At 37.5% G+C, this 12,997-nt stretch overlaps 2 protein-coding genes across 5 annotated transcripts in view; one reads left to right on the forward strand and one right to left on the reverse strand.

Moving 5' to 3' along the window:
• Positions 1 to 3,090: 3,090 nt before the first annotated feature.
• LOC143281021 (uncharacterized) lies at positions 3,091 to 9,600 on the reverse strand. Of its 4 annotated transcripts, none has more exons than XM_076585909.1 (3): positions 9,471 to 9,528; positions 8,455 to 8,524; positions 3,091 to 5,055 (listed from the first exon to the last, which is right to left on the reverse strand). In XM_076585909.1, exon 3 carries the CDS (start codon positions 5,036 to 5,038, stop codon positions 3,410 to 3,412), a length of 1,629 nt encoding a protein of 542 aa, XP_076442024.1. In that variant the 5' UTR covers positions 5,039 to 5,055; positions 8,455 to 8,524; positions 9,471 to 9,528; the 3' UTR covers positions 3,091 to 3,409. The 4 variants fall into 4 exon arrangements, with proteins under 4 accessions (XP_076442024.1, XP_076442025.1, XP_076442023.1 ...); XM_076585910.1 differs by lacking the exon at positions 9,471 to 9,528 and adding an exon at positions 9,168 to 9,452; XM_076585908.1 differs by lacking the exon at positions 8,455 to 8,524 and having other exon boundaries at positions 9,471 to 9,600.
• Positions 9,601 to 9,812: 212 nt separating this feature from the next.
• Positions 9,813 to 12,997, forward strand: part of LOC143281634 (WD repeat and HMG-box DNA-binding protein 1-like) — a 31,718-nt gene continuing 28,533 nt past the window's right edge. Inside the window, exon 1 of the mRNA XM_076586881.1 lies at positions 9,813 to 9,936. Within this exon, the coding sequence (XP_076442996.1) occupies positions 9,872 to 9,936 (65 nt within the window). The 5' untranslated portion in view covers positions 9,813 to 9,871. The remainder of the gene's footprint in view (positions 9,937 to 12,997) is intronic.

The following is a 12,997-nucleotide window of genomic DNA, read 5'->3' on the forward strand; positions in this document are numbered from 1 at the left end:
CACCAGTTTTATCAGTTAGCAATCTTTACTTGTCAACATAACAAACTGAATGGGTAACACCTGCACTTGTGGCAATTTGATACCACTGTATTTTACCCAACAGAATCACCGGGGAATGACTGAGGGCATAAGGTGTGGAGTGAGGGAGAGGGGAAGAGCGAAATAACAAAAGAAGTGGTTGGGTTTGGAAAGCTCAATATGAATGCTGTACGTCTTTCTGTTTTCAAAAGTGATTCCAATATTATATAATATACACATGTATGTATATATATATATATATACAAAGGGAGAAAAAAAAAGTAAGTTCTGGGAACCTCAAGATCATACACAAAGTCACATTCATGTATATAAATGAGTGCATAAGTGTTTTACATCTTCATAGGCAAACAGTTTGGCAAGCAGATCACACATACCATACAATGTTAACTGAAGAGCTGGTTCATTGTCCTCTGTCATGGACTATAATCACAAAGTATTGCACCTGTACAGAACACGAGTATTACACTTTTCTGACAGCATCACACTCTAACAATTTATCATGAATGAGATTACATGAAGTGTGTCGCTCCTAATATTCCTGAAAAGTAACAAATCCTCTCACATGAGTACATCATTTCATAATTTACACTGATATCATTGCAACACACTGTCCTCAACAAGAAGAACGAAACTGACCACGTTCACAGGTATTCAAATGTTCACATTCGATCAGTGTACACCTACCTCTTCCAATACAATACTGATGAATTCTCCTCATGTACCATTTTGTATGAGTTTACAAAGGACCACTTTTAGAACAGCAACAAGACTGTATCCCATCCCATTTCTTGGTGTTAAAGAGACCCATACTTTCCACAAGGCAATATTCATTCCTTTTCTTTTCAGGTGAGAAAGACCCATACAACACATAATACATATAGACAGACAGATATCGAACTTTCCAATACACAAAGAACTGAACTTGTAACTGTTTCACATACAGACCTTAGTTATTTCATATTAGTTTGCTTCAGAAGATGCTAAAATTATGCTGTACATTGCCCATGAGGAACTTGTGGAAGTCTTATAATTTCTAGCATGTGTGTCTCAGAGCAAAAGAATTTTTACAAGACATCTTAGTCTTTTTCAACCCAAAATACCTGACCGGGGCTGGAAATTTAAATGATCTAACACCCATGTTATCAATATAACTTTCATATCCATCCCCATCTATTTAATCCTTCATATTGTTTAATAATGATAAATAATAATGATAATAAAAGACATTATCATGGGACATGAATATTGAAACAATTTCTGAGTTTTGGAGCATTAAATATCAAATGAAATAAAGGCAACATGTTTTTGACTTTCACTGCTAAACAAACAAGGACAGAAGTCCAGAAGCTTCCAGATTAAAATTTTTTTTTTAATTCTCCATTGTTACTTTCTGTTTTTCTCTCATTATTACCTACTATTTCTAGTGACATGCAGTGATCTGCAGTGAAACTCAGCTGCCATTTAATCATCATCAGTCCAATTCTCTTAACTATTCTGATATCTCTGCAACAGCAAGGCTTCATTCATATTCTTCAGCAGAGCAGGTATGAACAAGTTATCTGCCAGAATTTTATGCATAAGGCACTCATGTTTGAAAGCGTCTCAGACAACAATCCAGACATGCACAAAATACATCATGTACATTCATTCGGCCTCGCTGTATCAAGAGATGCATCCTTAATCATAAATAGAAGCTCTGCAAGTGGAGAGTAACTTTCACCAACAACAGCCCACCTCTGACATCACAAGTAAAACGTCAGCACTTATTTCGTGCTCTGTTGAATTAAGTGTCCACACTTCACCCAAAAAATTACTGTTACTGTTAGTACAACATTACACTGCGTGTCAGAACAGTATTGGTCTGCACAGTTGACATGGTGTTATTTTCGTTAGTTCAGTCAACACCACACTGGTAACCAAATGCACAGCAGCACTAAAAACTAACAAAGCTCTGCTTCAAATCAACAAATAAATTGATCACAACAAAACATAGTTACTTCATACATTAATCAATCATGGCTCAGAAACTGTCAATATAATCTAATAATAAAATAAAAGTGGTGAGACTGACGTTCGAGACTCACATACCTACTTTCCATAAGATCCTACAGGAATTAAACTTTCATTAAGGATAGAGAAAAAAGTGGAAAGGGTTGACAGTGAAACCAGTTTGGAGGTGGGGACGGCAGGGGGCATGAACTGAGCACAGTACTCAGGGATTTTGAATGAAACCAGAATGTGACCCAGTTCGTGATCCTTGATTGCTGACCTGACTTTTCACATCTTGGTTCAACTAATTATTGTACTGATCAATATAATACCAAGTTTGGAGAAGACTGGATGCAAAACCCAAGCTCTACCTTTATTCTGCGCCTTGTCTATGATATCATGTGGCACTTTCACTCTGACCTCAACATTTGACATACTATTTTCAAGAATTTACTTATATATTATTTTTTCCATCAATTTGTAACAAGAAGATATTTTTTTAAGAAGACACAAGACCAGTTCAGGTTCTGACCATGGATAATCACTGTCTAAAATTTGATGAATAGAGCTGGAAGAAAATGGCAGCTCTGTCATGCATGCAAACTTTTTCAATTCTGCAAAGACTATGCCTATAATACGACCATGAGCTTAAGTCTGACATTGTTAACCAGCTAGGTTGCCCATTTTTTTGTAGCATAAAAATCAGATATTTCAAATGTTTTCCTCAAACCATGAAAAGCCAATTTAGTGTATGATGAAGTTGAAGTGTGTGTATGGGTAAACAGTGTTCAGAGTTATAAAATAAAAGAAAAAAGAAAAAAAAAGTCCAATGTATGATGGAAAAGTTGCAGTGAACAACATTAAAATTTACTAATCTATAGAACCATGAACAATTAGTGAATTACCTACCATACTGCATGTATTGTGTCACAATCACAATAGTTTTAATTTGTTTTGTTTTTATTTTTCATAGTTGGACATGACGGACTAATATATATATATATATATATATATATATATATATATATAATGCAAAAATCTCAGATATAAAACCATGGTGTGAATTTCTGAAAAAAAAAGAGTTCCAGAACAGGTTTCAATTTTTTTTATATTTTGTTTACCACTGTGTACTGTCTAGTATATAATTAAATAATATCAATGATCAAATAAATAGATAAGGAATCGATAAGTTCCAATGACTAATCTAGAAGCTATCCACGAACAGGATTTGTCAAGCCAGAACCAGTAACCAGTTCCACATTTTCTAACCTCACACTTATCCAAGTGCTGATTTCACTCCTTGTCAAACTCAAGACTGTAAAGTTCTGGTTAAATAGTTGGAACTTAAGGTCTTCAACAGTTCTCTGCCTTAGCTACAAAATCAAGGTGAAGGTTCCTCAAAGCTGCGGACACACACCTTCTGCTTGTAGTGGTAATATCGTAAGTATGTTTTCATGGACATGGGCAGGGGAAGCTTGCTGATGTGATCATACCTAGTCAAATTGTTACAAATCACTGCCCGGGCCAAATGCTGGAGGGAGAACGGGAAAGTGCGGTGAAGCGGATCGGTGAGCATCGGCTCAAAGAACAGGCAGCGACTCGAATCCTTGTAGTGCTCAATCAAGCCACACACAGAGTCTGCAGAATACACCGCTGGGTCATGGACATCAAAACTGAACCTGTGATTCCACTGCTCAATGCGAGCATGCAGAGAGCGATTGTAACGGCGGAAACTGACAGAGAAGAGAAAATCATCCTGAGCGCTGTCTCGCAGCAGGAAAGTACCCTCACGCTTTTTGTCCAGCAGTCTTTCTGCTTCATAGCGATCAATGACACCCCAGTAAAACGAACAGCTGGTAATCTTCTCAAGGTCAGGGACAAGGTGATGAACGAAATCAATGCGAGTGTGAATCATAGCATCCACCATATCTTGTGCGACAAAGTCACCATGGAACTCCATCAGTGGGGAGTACTCTTCAAAGGGATCTCTGGACGGAAACTCAGCCAGGGAAGCACCAGGATTAAGTCTCTGGAGACGCGAAGTCAGCTGGGACAGAGGCGTTTCTCCGACGTGGTCCATCAAGTTCCCCATGTCACAGCTGGCTCGTGTTCTGGGGCGAGCAGCAGTCCTGTCCAGAGACCTCTCCCCGGCCAACAGTTCCTCTGCCCCACTGATGGGGAATATCCCAGCCACAGAGGCTCTTCTGTCTGCTGTTTGTCCCTGTCTCTTCAACAGCTCTGCAGCTGGGCACTGGTAAGACATCTTGTGACATCGACAAGCTTTACCCTTTTCACACACCATATCACATCTGGCACTATGACTAGCATGGCACTTTTTGCTTCCACACTGACCACACACAGATTTTCTCATCTCTGACATCTTCACACCACCAGGTACCTTCTTGCCAAAGCGCAGACTCCAGAAGTGCTTTTTGGGTTTGCGCTTGTCACTCTTGACACGCCGCACCAAGGTACCCCCAGTGGCTTTGCCAGTGCCACAGACTGTCTGTATGCTGGCTCCACTTCCACAGGCAGCTCCATAGTCATCAGCACAGGTTGAGTAACTATGTGGCAGCAAATGGTTAGATGTATTATCTTCAGAATCAGAAAGACTCTGCTTTCCATCACAAATGACGGCCCTGTTGCTGACACTGTTGCTGTGGCTCAAGTCCACGCTGTCCATCAGACTGACTAGAGAAAGCTCTGACCCACAACAGAAAAAGGGCCGCACTGCTGATCGATGGCTGCGGTTCTGAGCCTGGGCTCCTTGCGACTGGTCTTTGATGCCAGGCCGGGCCAAGCCAAACACCTGCACAGTGCCTCGTCGGCTGGTTTTCGGTACCGCTCCAGAAGCACGCAGCAGGGAGCTGCTCAACACTTTGGCTCCCACAGCGCTAATGTTGGCCACTCCTGCACCTGTCCTTGCAGGATGCCTGATGTCTGCAGATGACGCATAAGCCTCCCCCTCCTGGGACTGATCCAGGGGGCATTCTGTGATCTCATCTTCCATCTTTCCTCATGGGCAACCTGTAAAAAACAAAGGAGGAGCCGGAGCGGTTCATGACCTTATTCTTACAGTTACTCTCAGTCACAAATTAGATGTCAAGCTTATTATCTATATAAACTTCAGAATTTATCCAAGTTGAAATGTATCTGGGGAAATTTACTGCCAAAAACTATAAACAGTTTTATTAATGTACAAACTGCTGTAGTTGCAGTGGCCAATACTGCAGTCTGATGACTACAGTGCGAGTTTGAATCTCATCAGTAGCCTGAATAAAATACTCAATATGAAAATCAGCTCTACTAACACTAGTCTGTAGTCCCAGAAAGCCTGAAAATAATGGAAAGCATTTAAAATAAAGACAAACTTTTCAAACACAGATCTAACACTTTCAGTTTGGGACTGCAGCATATGTGTCTTTCCCCACCTCTACTGTCAAATTTCCAAAACATTTCAAACATTAACTCACTTTGTACTGCTAGTTAGCTCCCCTGAATTTCCCCAAGGACGAACCATTTGTTTGGGTAAGAAATAAAATTGCCAAAAAATATATGTTAGAATTTTATGAAATGAAAACTTCCTAACTGATCAGCAACATAATGAGTTAGCTGTGGACACTTCATCCCTTCTTAAGCTAGGGTAATCCAGTGAGATGACAGTATCTACACTTTTTGATCAAAATTTGCACACACTGATGACTTGTAAATGAATCCAGGAAAGCACAGAGTTTGAAACAGATTGAATTCAGAATATTATTATAGCCCCTATAGGGCCTCTTCATCTAATTGTGTTGTCTGCCTTGTGACTTAAAAGAAACTGGGTTAGACACCATTGCTGACACGCACTGTTTACGTGAACCAGTCACCAAGAAAGTAACTCCCTGCTCGCGAGCACAGCAACACACTCTACATTTACTGTTCGCAGTGGGGAGTGAAAGGTCAGTTAAGATATTCTTAGCTGACAACATCATTATGCAAATTAGGTGCTACTCCAAAAATTCACAACTTTCTAATCGCACTCCTTCTTCTGAAACAGATGTATACAGTAGGGTCTCAATCAGGGCCCACTGTCTGGAGTGAGTTAAAAAGAATTAAGGTTAACATTATTATAAAGTCTGTGCCAAATATAAATTATCCAAAATCTCTGTGACAAAATCCCAAGTTGCTAAAAGCTATTTGATTTTCATTTAACCAATTTCAAGATTTTATTTGATATCATGAACTGTAATAATTATGAAACAAAACATAATCAATAAACTGTAAAAAAAAACAAAAAAAAACAAAACAAAAACCATTGAACAAGAAAACAATCAGCTAAGAAGTATAACCCTGGTGAATGTAAATGCACACATATTGAAGCCCAGAAGTTCTTATAAGACAATCACTACAGTTATTGTGCATTGCAGAAGGCCTTATAAGACAATTACTGGAGTTATGATTTATATCAAACATTTGCAGATGATATAAAGATTCAAAACAAGAGGCAAAGCCTTCAAGACTCATTTGTGCTTCACGCTTTATCCAGTAAAGGAATCATGAGGAGAAAAAAAAGATTAAAAAAATCGTTTAAAAGCGCTCTGTATTAAATATGATATATAAGATAAGCTTGGGAGAAAAAAAAAAGGCCTGCAAACAGGATTGAACCAGGCATGTTCTGCTCTGATGCAAGCAGACTAATCCCCAAGGCTCAAGCACATTTGACGTCAAATGACTAAATTTAAAACTTAAGCTCAATTGAAGCAATGCTGACGTTTTCTTCTTCATGCGATGAATAGATGTGATTTAGTGGACGTAATAATGCAGTTTAAATCATGTTTTTTGTGTGTTTAATCATATCTCAATTATGTTTTTATTTCGGCGGTAAAGGAGACGTTGCCATCTCCTTCAAGCACATCGCAACACATTGTAGATCTCTAGATCTGCACAAACCAGTCTACAACAGGCTGAAAGAACTGATCGATTAAATTTTTCTTTTATGTTCATTCCAGTTAACCAGTCGAGTGCCTATAAGACGTCAGCTGACGTCCCACAAAAAGTATTACCATAGTGGCTATAAGATGTCCATTGACATCCTGCATATGTTCCATTTTTTCCTTCATTGGAGATTGGTTCAATTCACATAAACGGTCTGAACAGTTGGTTTGATATGTCTGGATAATAAAAATACTATTTAAATGAACATACATCAGGTAGAACACCCCTTTCTACTCAATAATAATTTTCTGACTGACCATGTGATACGCGCGTGGAAAATGGGCTTGCATCATGTGCAAAAAAGGGCACTGAAAACTGTCCAGTAAAGCAAATAGTCACAGTCAGCAGACTTACACAATTCTGAAAGCTCTGCTTGTGATTATGGACAGCTTTCGCGATGGAGAAGGATCTCTTTTGTCTGATGATTGGTTTGAAAAGGAATGTGACTGACAACGACAGTGACAAAACTGACAGCCCATTTAATGGTAATTCAGTCCATCTATCCAATCAGAGTTTTTGAACAAGTGGCTATGACTGACAGAATATATGCAGGGAGGAAGAGGAGAGGGAGAGGAGTGATGTAAGACGATAAGTCGAATGCCAGCAAGAGTTCATGAAGGGGGCGTGGCTTTTAGGAATGTGTGTTCTCACATTTCAACGCAGACTGTAGTAAATCGACAACTGCCAATGCTCCACAATTTTCACGAAACGCATTGTTGAACCTGCACTGGATGTGAAACATGTGCTTTTGGTTTTTCATGATTTTTTTTCCGCTGGATCTGCTGGCTGACTTGTTTGAAGAGGTGGCAAGCTGAATGCACAGCAGACACTTTAACAGGCCAACATGCAACTTGAAAGGAGTTAATGTCATTGAAGAACTTTACGCTCTCACTTGCAAACACTCTTTGTTGTCAAAAAGCTTGCCAGCTCAGTTTCTGAGATGGTGATTGACCTTTTACATTGACTTTACCCACCTTTTGTCATTGTTGGGAAAGTCATTTAGTCACATGTATGCACAAGCTGTGATTTGTTTTTATAAACTTGTAGTCTGTTTTAATTTCTTCTACAGATATAATCTGACAATAGGCATGCTATTTCCAGCTGTATTTTGTTTCTTTTCTTTATGGATGTTATTATGTAGAGGTGGAAATAGACTTTTATTATCTTGACTTTACATGCCTGAACAGTTACCAACAAACAACCTAATCGGGAGGGGAAAAAAAAGCCAAGAAGCAGAATCTACACTCATTTTCCTTCGCAAAAATGTTTATTTTCTTTCTGTATAGCCCACAGTTTTTGTGCAAGAATTTTTTTGTGATTTATTACCCCCGAATCCTCAAAATTCCCTGGCAAGGGGAGAGCACTTTTTTTTTTTTTTTTTTTTTTTTTTTTTTACAAAATTCTCTGGCACTGAACTGGTTAATTCAGTGTCCACTTTAGAATACTTACATGCAGTAAACACGTCGATGGTGTAGTTAGCATCACTGAAATGGTTCTGTCCAGAATTTGTGATTCTTTCCTTTTAATTGTGAACAAGAAACATGAAAGATGAAATCACTGAACAGGCCTCAAAAAGTTGGGTTTTTTTTTGTTTTTTCCTTAGGTTAAAAGAAATGTTTTTTTTTAATTTGCTCAGTAAACAGCCCAGCAATTCTGAATAAAATGCACATAAGTATACCAAGCATACCTTTTTAATGAGAAATCTTAGCTGGGATGCGTTCGTTATAAGCTGAGAGGCATAGGCTTTAGTCTGTCCCCACTGATAATACTTAAAAATACAAAGGTGTGAGGCCAACGAACAGCCACTGCAACATCTATCAAGTAAATACAAACATGGAGTAATGTGATATAAGAAAATAGATAAATTGATAGCTACTTTCCAGCATATCTAGATCTGTTTAGCTGGCATTCTGATTCATGTCTAGTTTGATGGGAAGAAAGTTTGTTTTTCCTTCACGGAAGATTTGGTGGAGGGGATTTTTTACTGGACATTTCCCATTAAGATCTTGTGGAACATTGTATTTTGTTGATGTTTCATCACAAAGTCTGGTACAATACTATAAAGGGTTTTTTTTTTGTTTCGTTTTTTGTTTGTTTGTTTGTTTTGTTTGTTTTTTAAGAAAAACACTGGTCAAAAACTGAATCCGATTACAAAGTTTTACCCTTGTTGGCGAATCCTGACCGAATTCTATGAATACTCATGCACAAAAACGACACTTGATAGCCCCGTGCTCTACGCTAAGCTTAGCGATGATGACATCCTTTTCTGCCACAAGCCCAAACTTGATAGGGCCGTTGCCTGACTGCTGGGCCGACCCAGACAACCATTTCGTTATGTTTGGGTTCCAATGGCATGCACGAACTGATCGTCTGCTGCGCCGTGAAGGCGTTTACAACATTCCATTTCCGTTTTCGAGTTATGACAATACATACATTAAACTGACTCTCACGACATATATCTGTACCTTCTGTGTCGTCAACTTGAAATTATCGACTTCTTTCTGGTCATTCATAGACACATACCCGCTGCTCTCATCTTTCCATTCTCAGCTTCAGCAACAGGAAGTTATGAAGGCTAGTGCGTGGGAGTGTAACGTCATTGCCCACATTACGTTTTTTTTTTTTCTTTCTTTCTTGTGTTTTTTTTTTATCAGTCGTTTTAGCTTTTTATATTTTTTCTTCTTCATACATAGTTATAGATTTGGGACTTGGTATGATATGAAAAGTATTTTCTCCTTCATAAAAACGAAAATAACAAGACATATCACAGTTCTTCATTTCCGGTTTCTGTCGCGAAGCGCGCCATATCCAAAGCAATTTGCGGGAAAGTCTTGGAGACCATCTTTTCGTACGTTCTTTGGATACAATGAAGCCCATGCGGTATGCACACAGCGATGGACACACAGACGTGTGCTATGACGACACAGGGAGGTATGTGTCAAATTGCAGCTTTGATTTATATGTTTACCTTGTTAATAATGACAGTAATGGGCATTTATAATGCGATATCCATCTCATAGAGACCTCGAGCGCAAACAATCAACATCAAAATGAGGGGAAAAGGTTACAAAAATTAGCATTACAGGGCACTGTAATTAAGACTCATGAGCAAGACAAATCCAATGTGTCAATGACAAAGCGCACACGCAATGACACACACACGCGTACACACAGTGACACACACATACAAAGTGACACACGCACATACACGTAGTAGTAGTAGTGTAGGGACTGGCATTTGACTGCCTGGGCCTCATGGCCTTTTTTTTATGTCCCCTTCAATATCGGTCTTTTATTTGTGGGATACATATATGTTTTCTTTTACATGTTCTGTAAATCACTCATCAAATTCAGTAAATTTTTCTTTTAAATGGATGTTCATGTCAAGGGGATTTTTGAACACATTAGTATTTTGTTCAAGTTTAGTTTCCAATGGTAGTGCATTCCGTATATGTGCAATTCTATTAGCTAATGAATTTTTCCTTAGGTTAGTATTACAGTGCTCTTTACAAATTTTCATCATTGAATTTCTTGTATTCTCATAATCTGACATTCTAAAAACATTATTCACATTGACTTCATTATAGTAATTTAACATTTTGTATGTTTCTATTAAATCCCCTCTTAGCCTTCTTCCCTTTAATGAATGCAGATTTAAGTATATGTCTCTGTTGATAACTCATAGATTTGCATTCTTTTAATATCTTAGTTGCTTTTCTTTGTACCCTTTCTATAGCTATAGATTGTCTCTTGAGGTATGGGTGCCACACTATATTACCATATTCCACTTGTGATCAAACTAATGCTTTATACAGTTTAAGAAATATATCTTTATCTAAATAGGTAAATGTTCTCTTAATTATCCCTATCATCTGGTTGGCTTTAATTATTATATTCTGTATATGTATGTCAAAAGATAGTTTATTATCAAAAATTATGCCAAGGTCTTTCTCACTTTGACATTTTTCAATGTCCTGTGTGGTGTCCTCTATTGTCATATGGTATATTTGTTTTCTGGATTTTTTCTTCCCATGTGCATTACTTTACACTTTGATACATTAAAATATATAGATTCCATCTATCGGTCCGGTCTTGTAACTTATATATATAAGTCCTTTTGTAGTGTAATATTATTTTGTGCATTGCCATAAATTTTAGTATCATCAGCAAATATTTTGCATTTGCTTTCTATACTTTCAGGAAGGTCATTTATGTATATTGTAAATAGCACTGGGCCAAGTATGCTACCTTGTGGTATACCACTAACAGCATTTTCATTTGTTGACATTTTTTCTCCAATTCTAACTTCCTGTGTTCTTTCTGACAAGAAGTTTTCTGTCCAGTTCAGTATACTTCCAGTAATACCATATGAAGCTAATTTTAATAAAAGTCTTTGATGTGGTACTGAGTCAAATGCCTTTCTAAAGTCTAAATAAATTATGTCTACAGGTTTACCCATATCTATCATTTTTGTGAGATCTTCACTTACTTCTAAGAGCTGTGTTGTACACGATCTTCTCTTTCTAAAACCATGTTGACAGTCTGCATACAGATTGTTTGTTGTCATGTGTAATACTATTGCATCCCTGATAAAGGACTCCAAAACCTTACACACAAGTCAAGCTCACTGGTCTGTAGTTTCCTGGTTCATGTTTTGACCCTTTTTTATATACAGCTGTTACCTCAGCCATTTTCCAATCTTTCGGTAGGGAAGCAGGTTCAAGTGATTTATTATAAATCATGCTCAAAGGAAGAGCTAACTCTCTGCTCAATTCCTTTAATATTCTTGAGGGTATTTTGTCTGGTCCTTGTGCTTTGTAGGGGTCTAAGGCATGCAACTTTTTTTCTACTGCCAATGGAGTGACTCTTAGTAACAAATATTAACGTTTCCGGACTTGGAGCTTTCTCCAAGGTCGGGTAAATTTGTCAAGGTCTCTTTAGTATACACACTTGCAAAGAATTTATTAAGTGTTTCTGCTTTTTCTAGATCGTTTTTTGCTAAGCTTCCATCTTCTTTTTTCAGTACCCCTATTCCTGTACTAAGTATCGTTTTTTCTTGCACATATTTCCAAAATATTTTATTACTTTGTTTACATTTTTTGGCTAAATTTCTTTCTTAATCTTTTTTAGCTTTTTTAATGATTTTGCAGCATTTATTCCTTTCTTTGATGTAGCATAGATAGCAGTGACCTGACTTAGTTCTTAAGAAACGTTTATACGATTTATATTTCTTTCTGATGATTCTTATTATTTTATTGTTCATCCATGAGGGTTTGATTTTTTTTTTCTCCTGTCTATTTGACACTTTTGGTATATAAATATTCATATTTTTGTGAAGTATAGTCTTTAAGTCATTCCAGCACTGGTTAACATCTTTTCCATCCCAATCCATTGATGCCCAGTCTACTTTATTTACCATCTCTCTCATTCCATTATAGTTTCCCTGTTTTAAGTCAAAATTATACTTTTTTCTGCTTTTTCCTTCACCAATGAAATGTGGAACTGAAAAACCCAAGGGATCTAGGTGGTTGATATCTGATACTAAATTGTTTTCATTTACTATTACCAGATCCACAATACTGGGTTTTTGACCTGGTCTAGTTCTTGTTGGTTTTGACACCTTTTGTATCAGGAATGCATCACGTAAACATTCAATGAATCTATTGTCTGAAGGGCCTGTCCAAGTACCATCCCACTGTATAGCTGGATAATTAAAATCTCCCATAATACATACTTTATTGAATTTTGTTATTTCTTTTGACGTTAAGAGTTCAAATAATCTTTCTGTGTTTTGTTCTGATGAATGTGGTCTTCTGTATATATATACACCCATTAAAACTCTCTCATCATTCGCACTTTCAAATTTGCACCATACACTTTCTTCAAAAGTAAAATTTGTTAATGTAGGACATTCTTGTGCTTTTAAAGATTTGTGTACATACAGGGCCACACCTCTCATTTCATTGTTATTAGTAAATATATCATAATTTGG

Source organism: Babylonia areolata, chromosome 4 (genome assembly GCF_041734735.1).
Source record: "Babylonia areolata isolate BAREFJ2019XMU chromosome 4, ASM4173473v1, whole genome shotgun sequence".
NCBI lineage: Eukaryota > Metazoa > Mollusca > Gastropoda > Neogastropoda > Buccinidae > Babylonia > Babylonia areolata.

Bases quoted from the DNA above. Each gene is read 5' to 3' on its own strand.
- LOC143281021 (XM_076585908.1), bottom strand. From the start codon at position 5,038: ATGGAAGATGAGATCACAGAATGCCCCCTGGATCAGTCCCAGGAGGGG.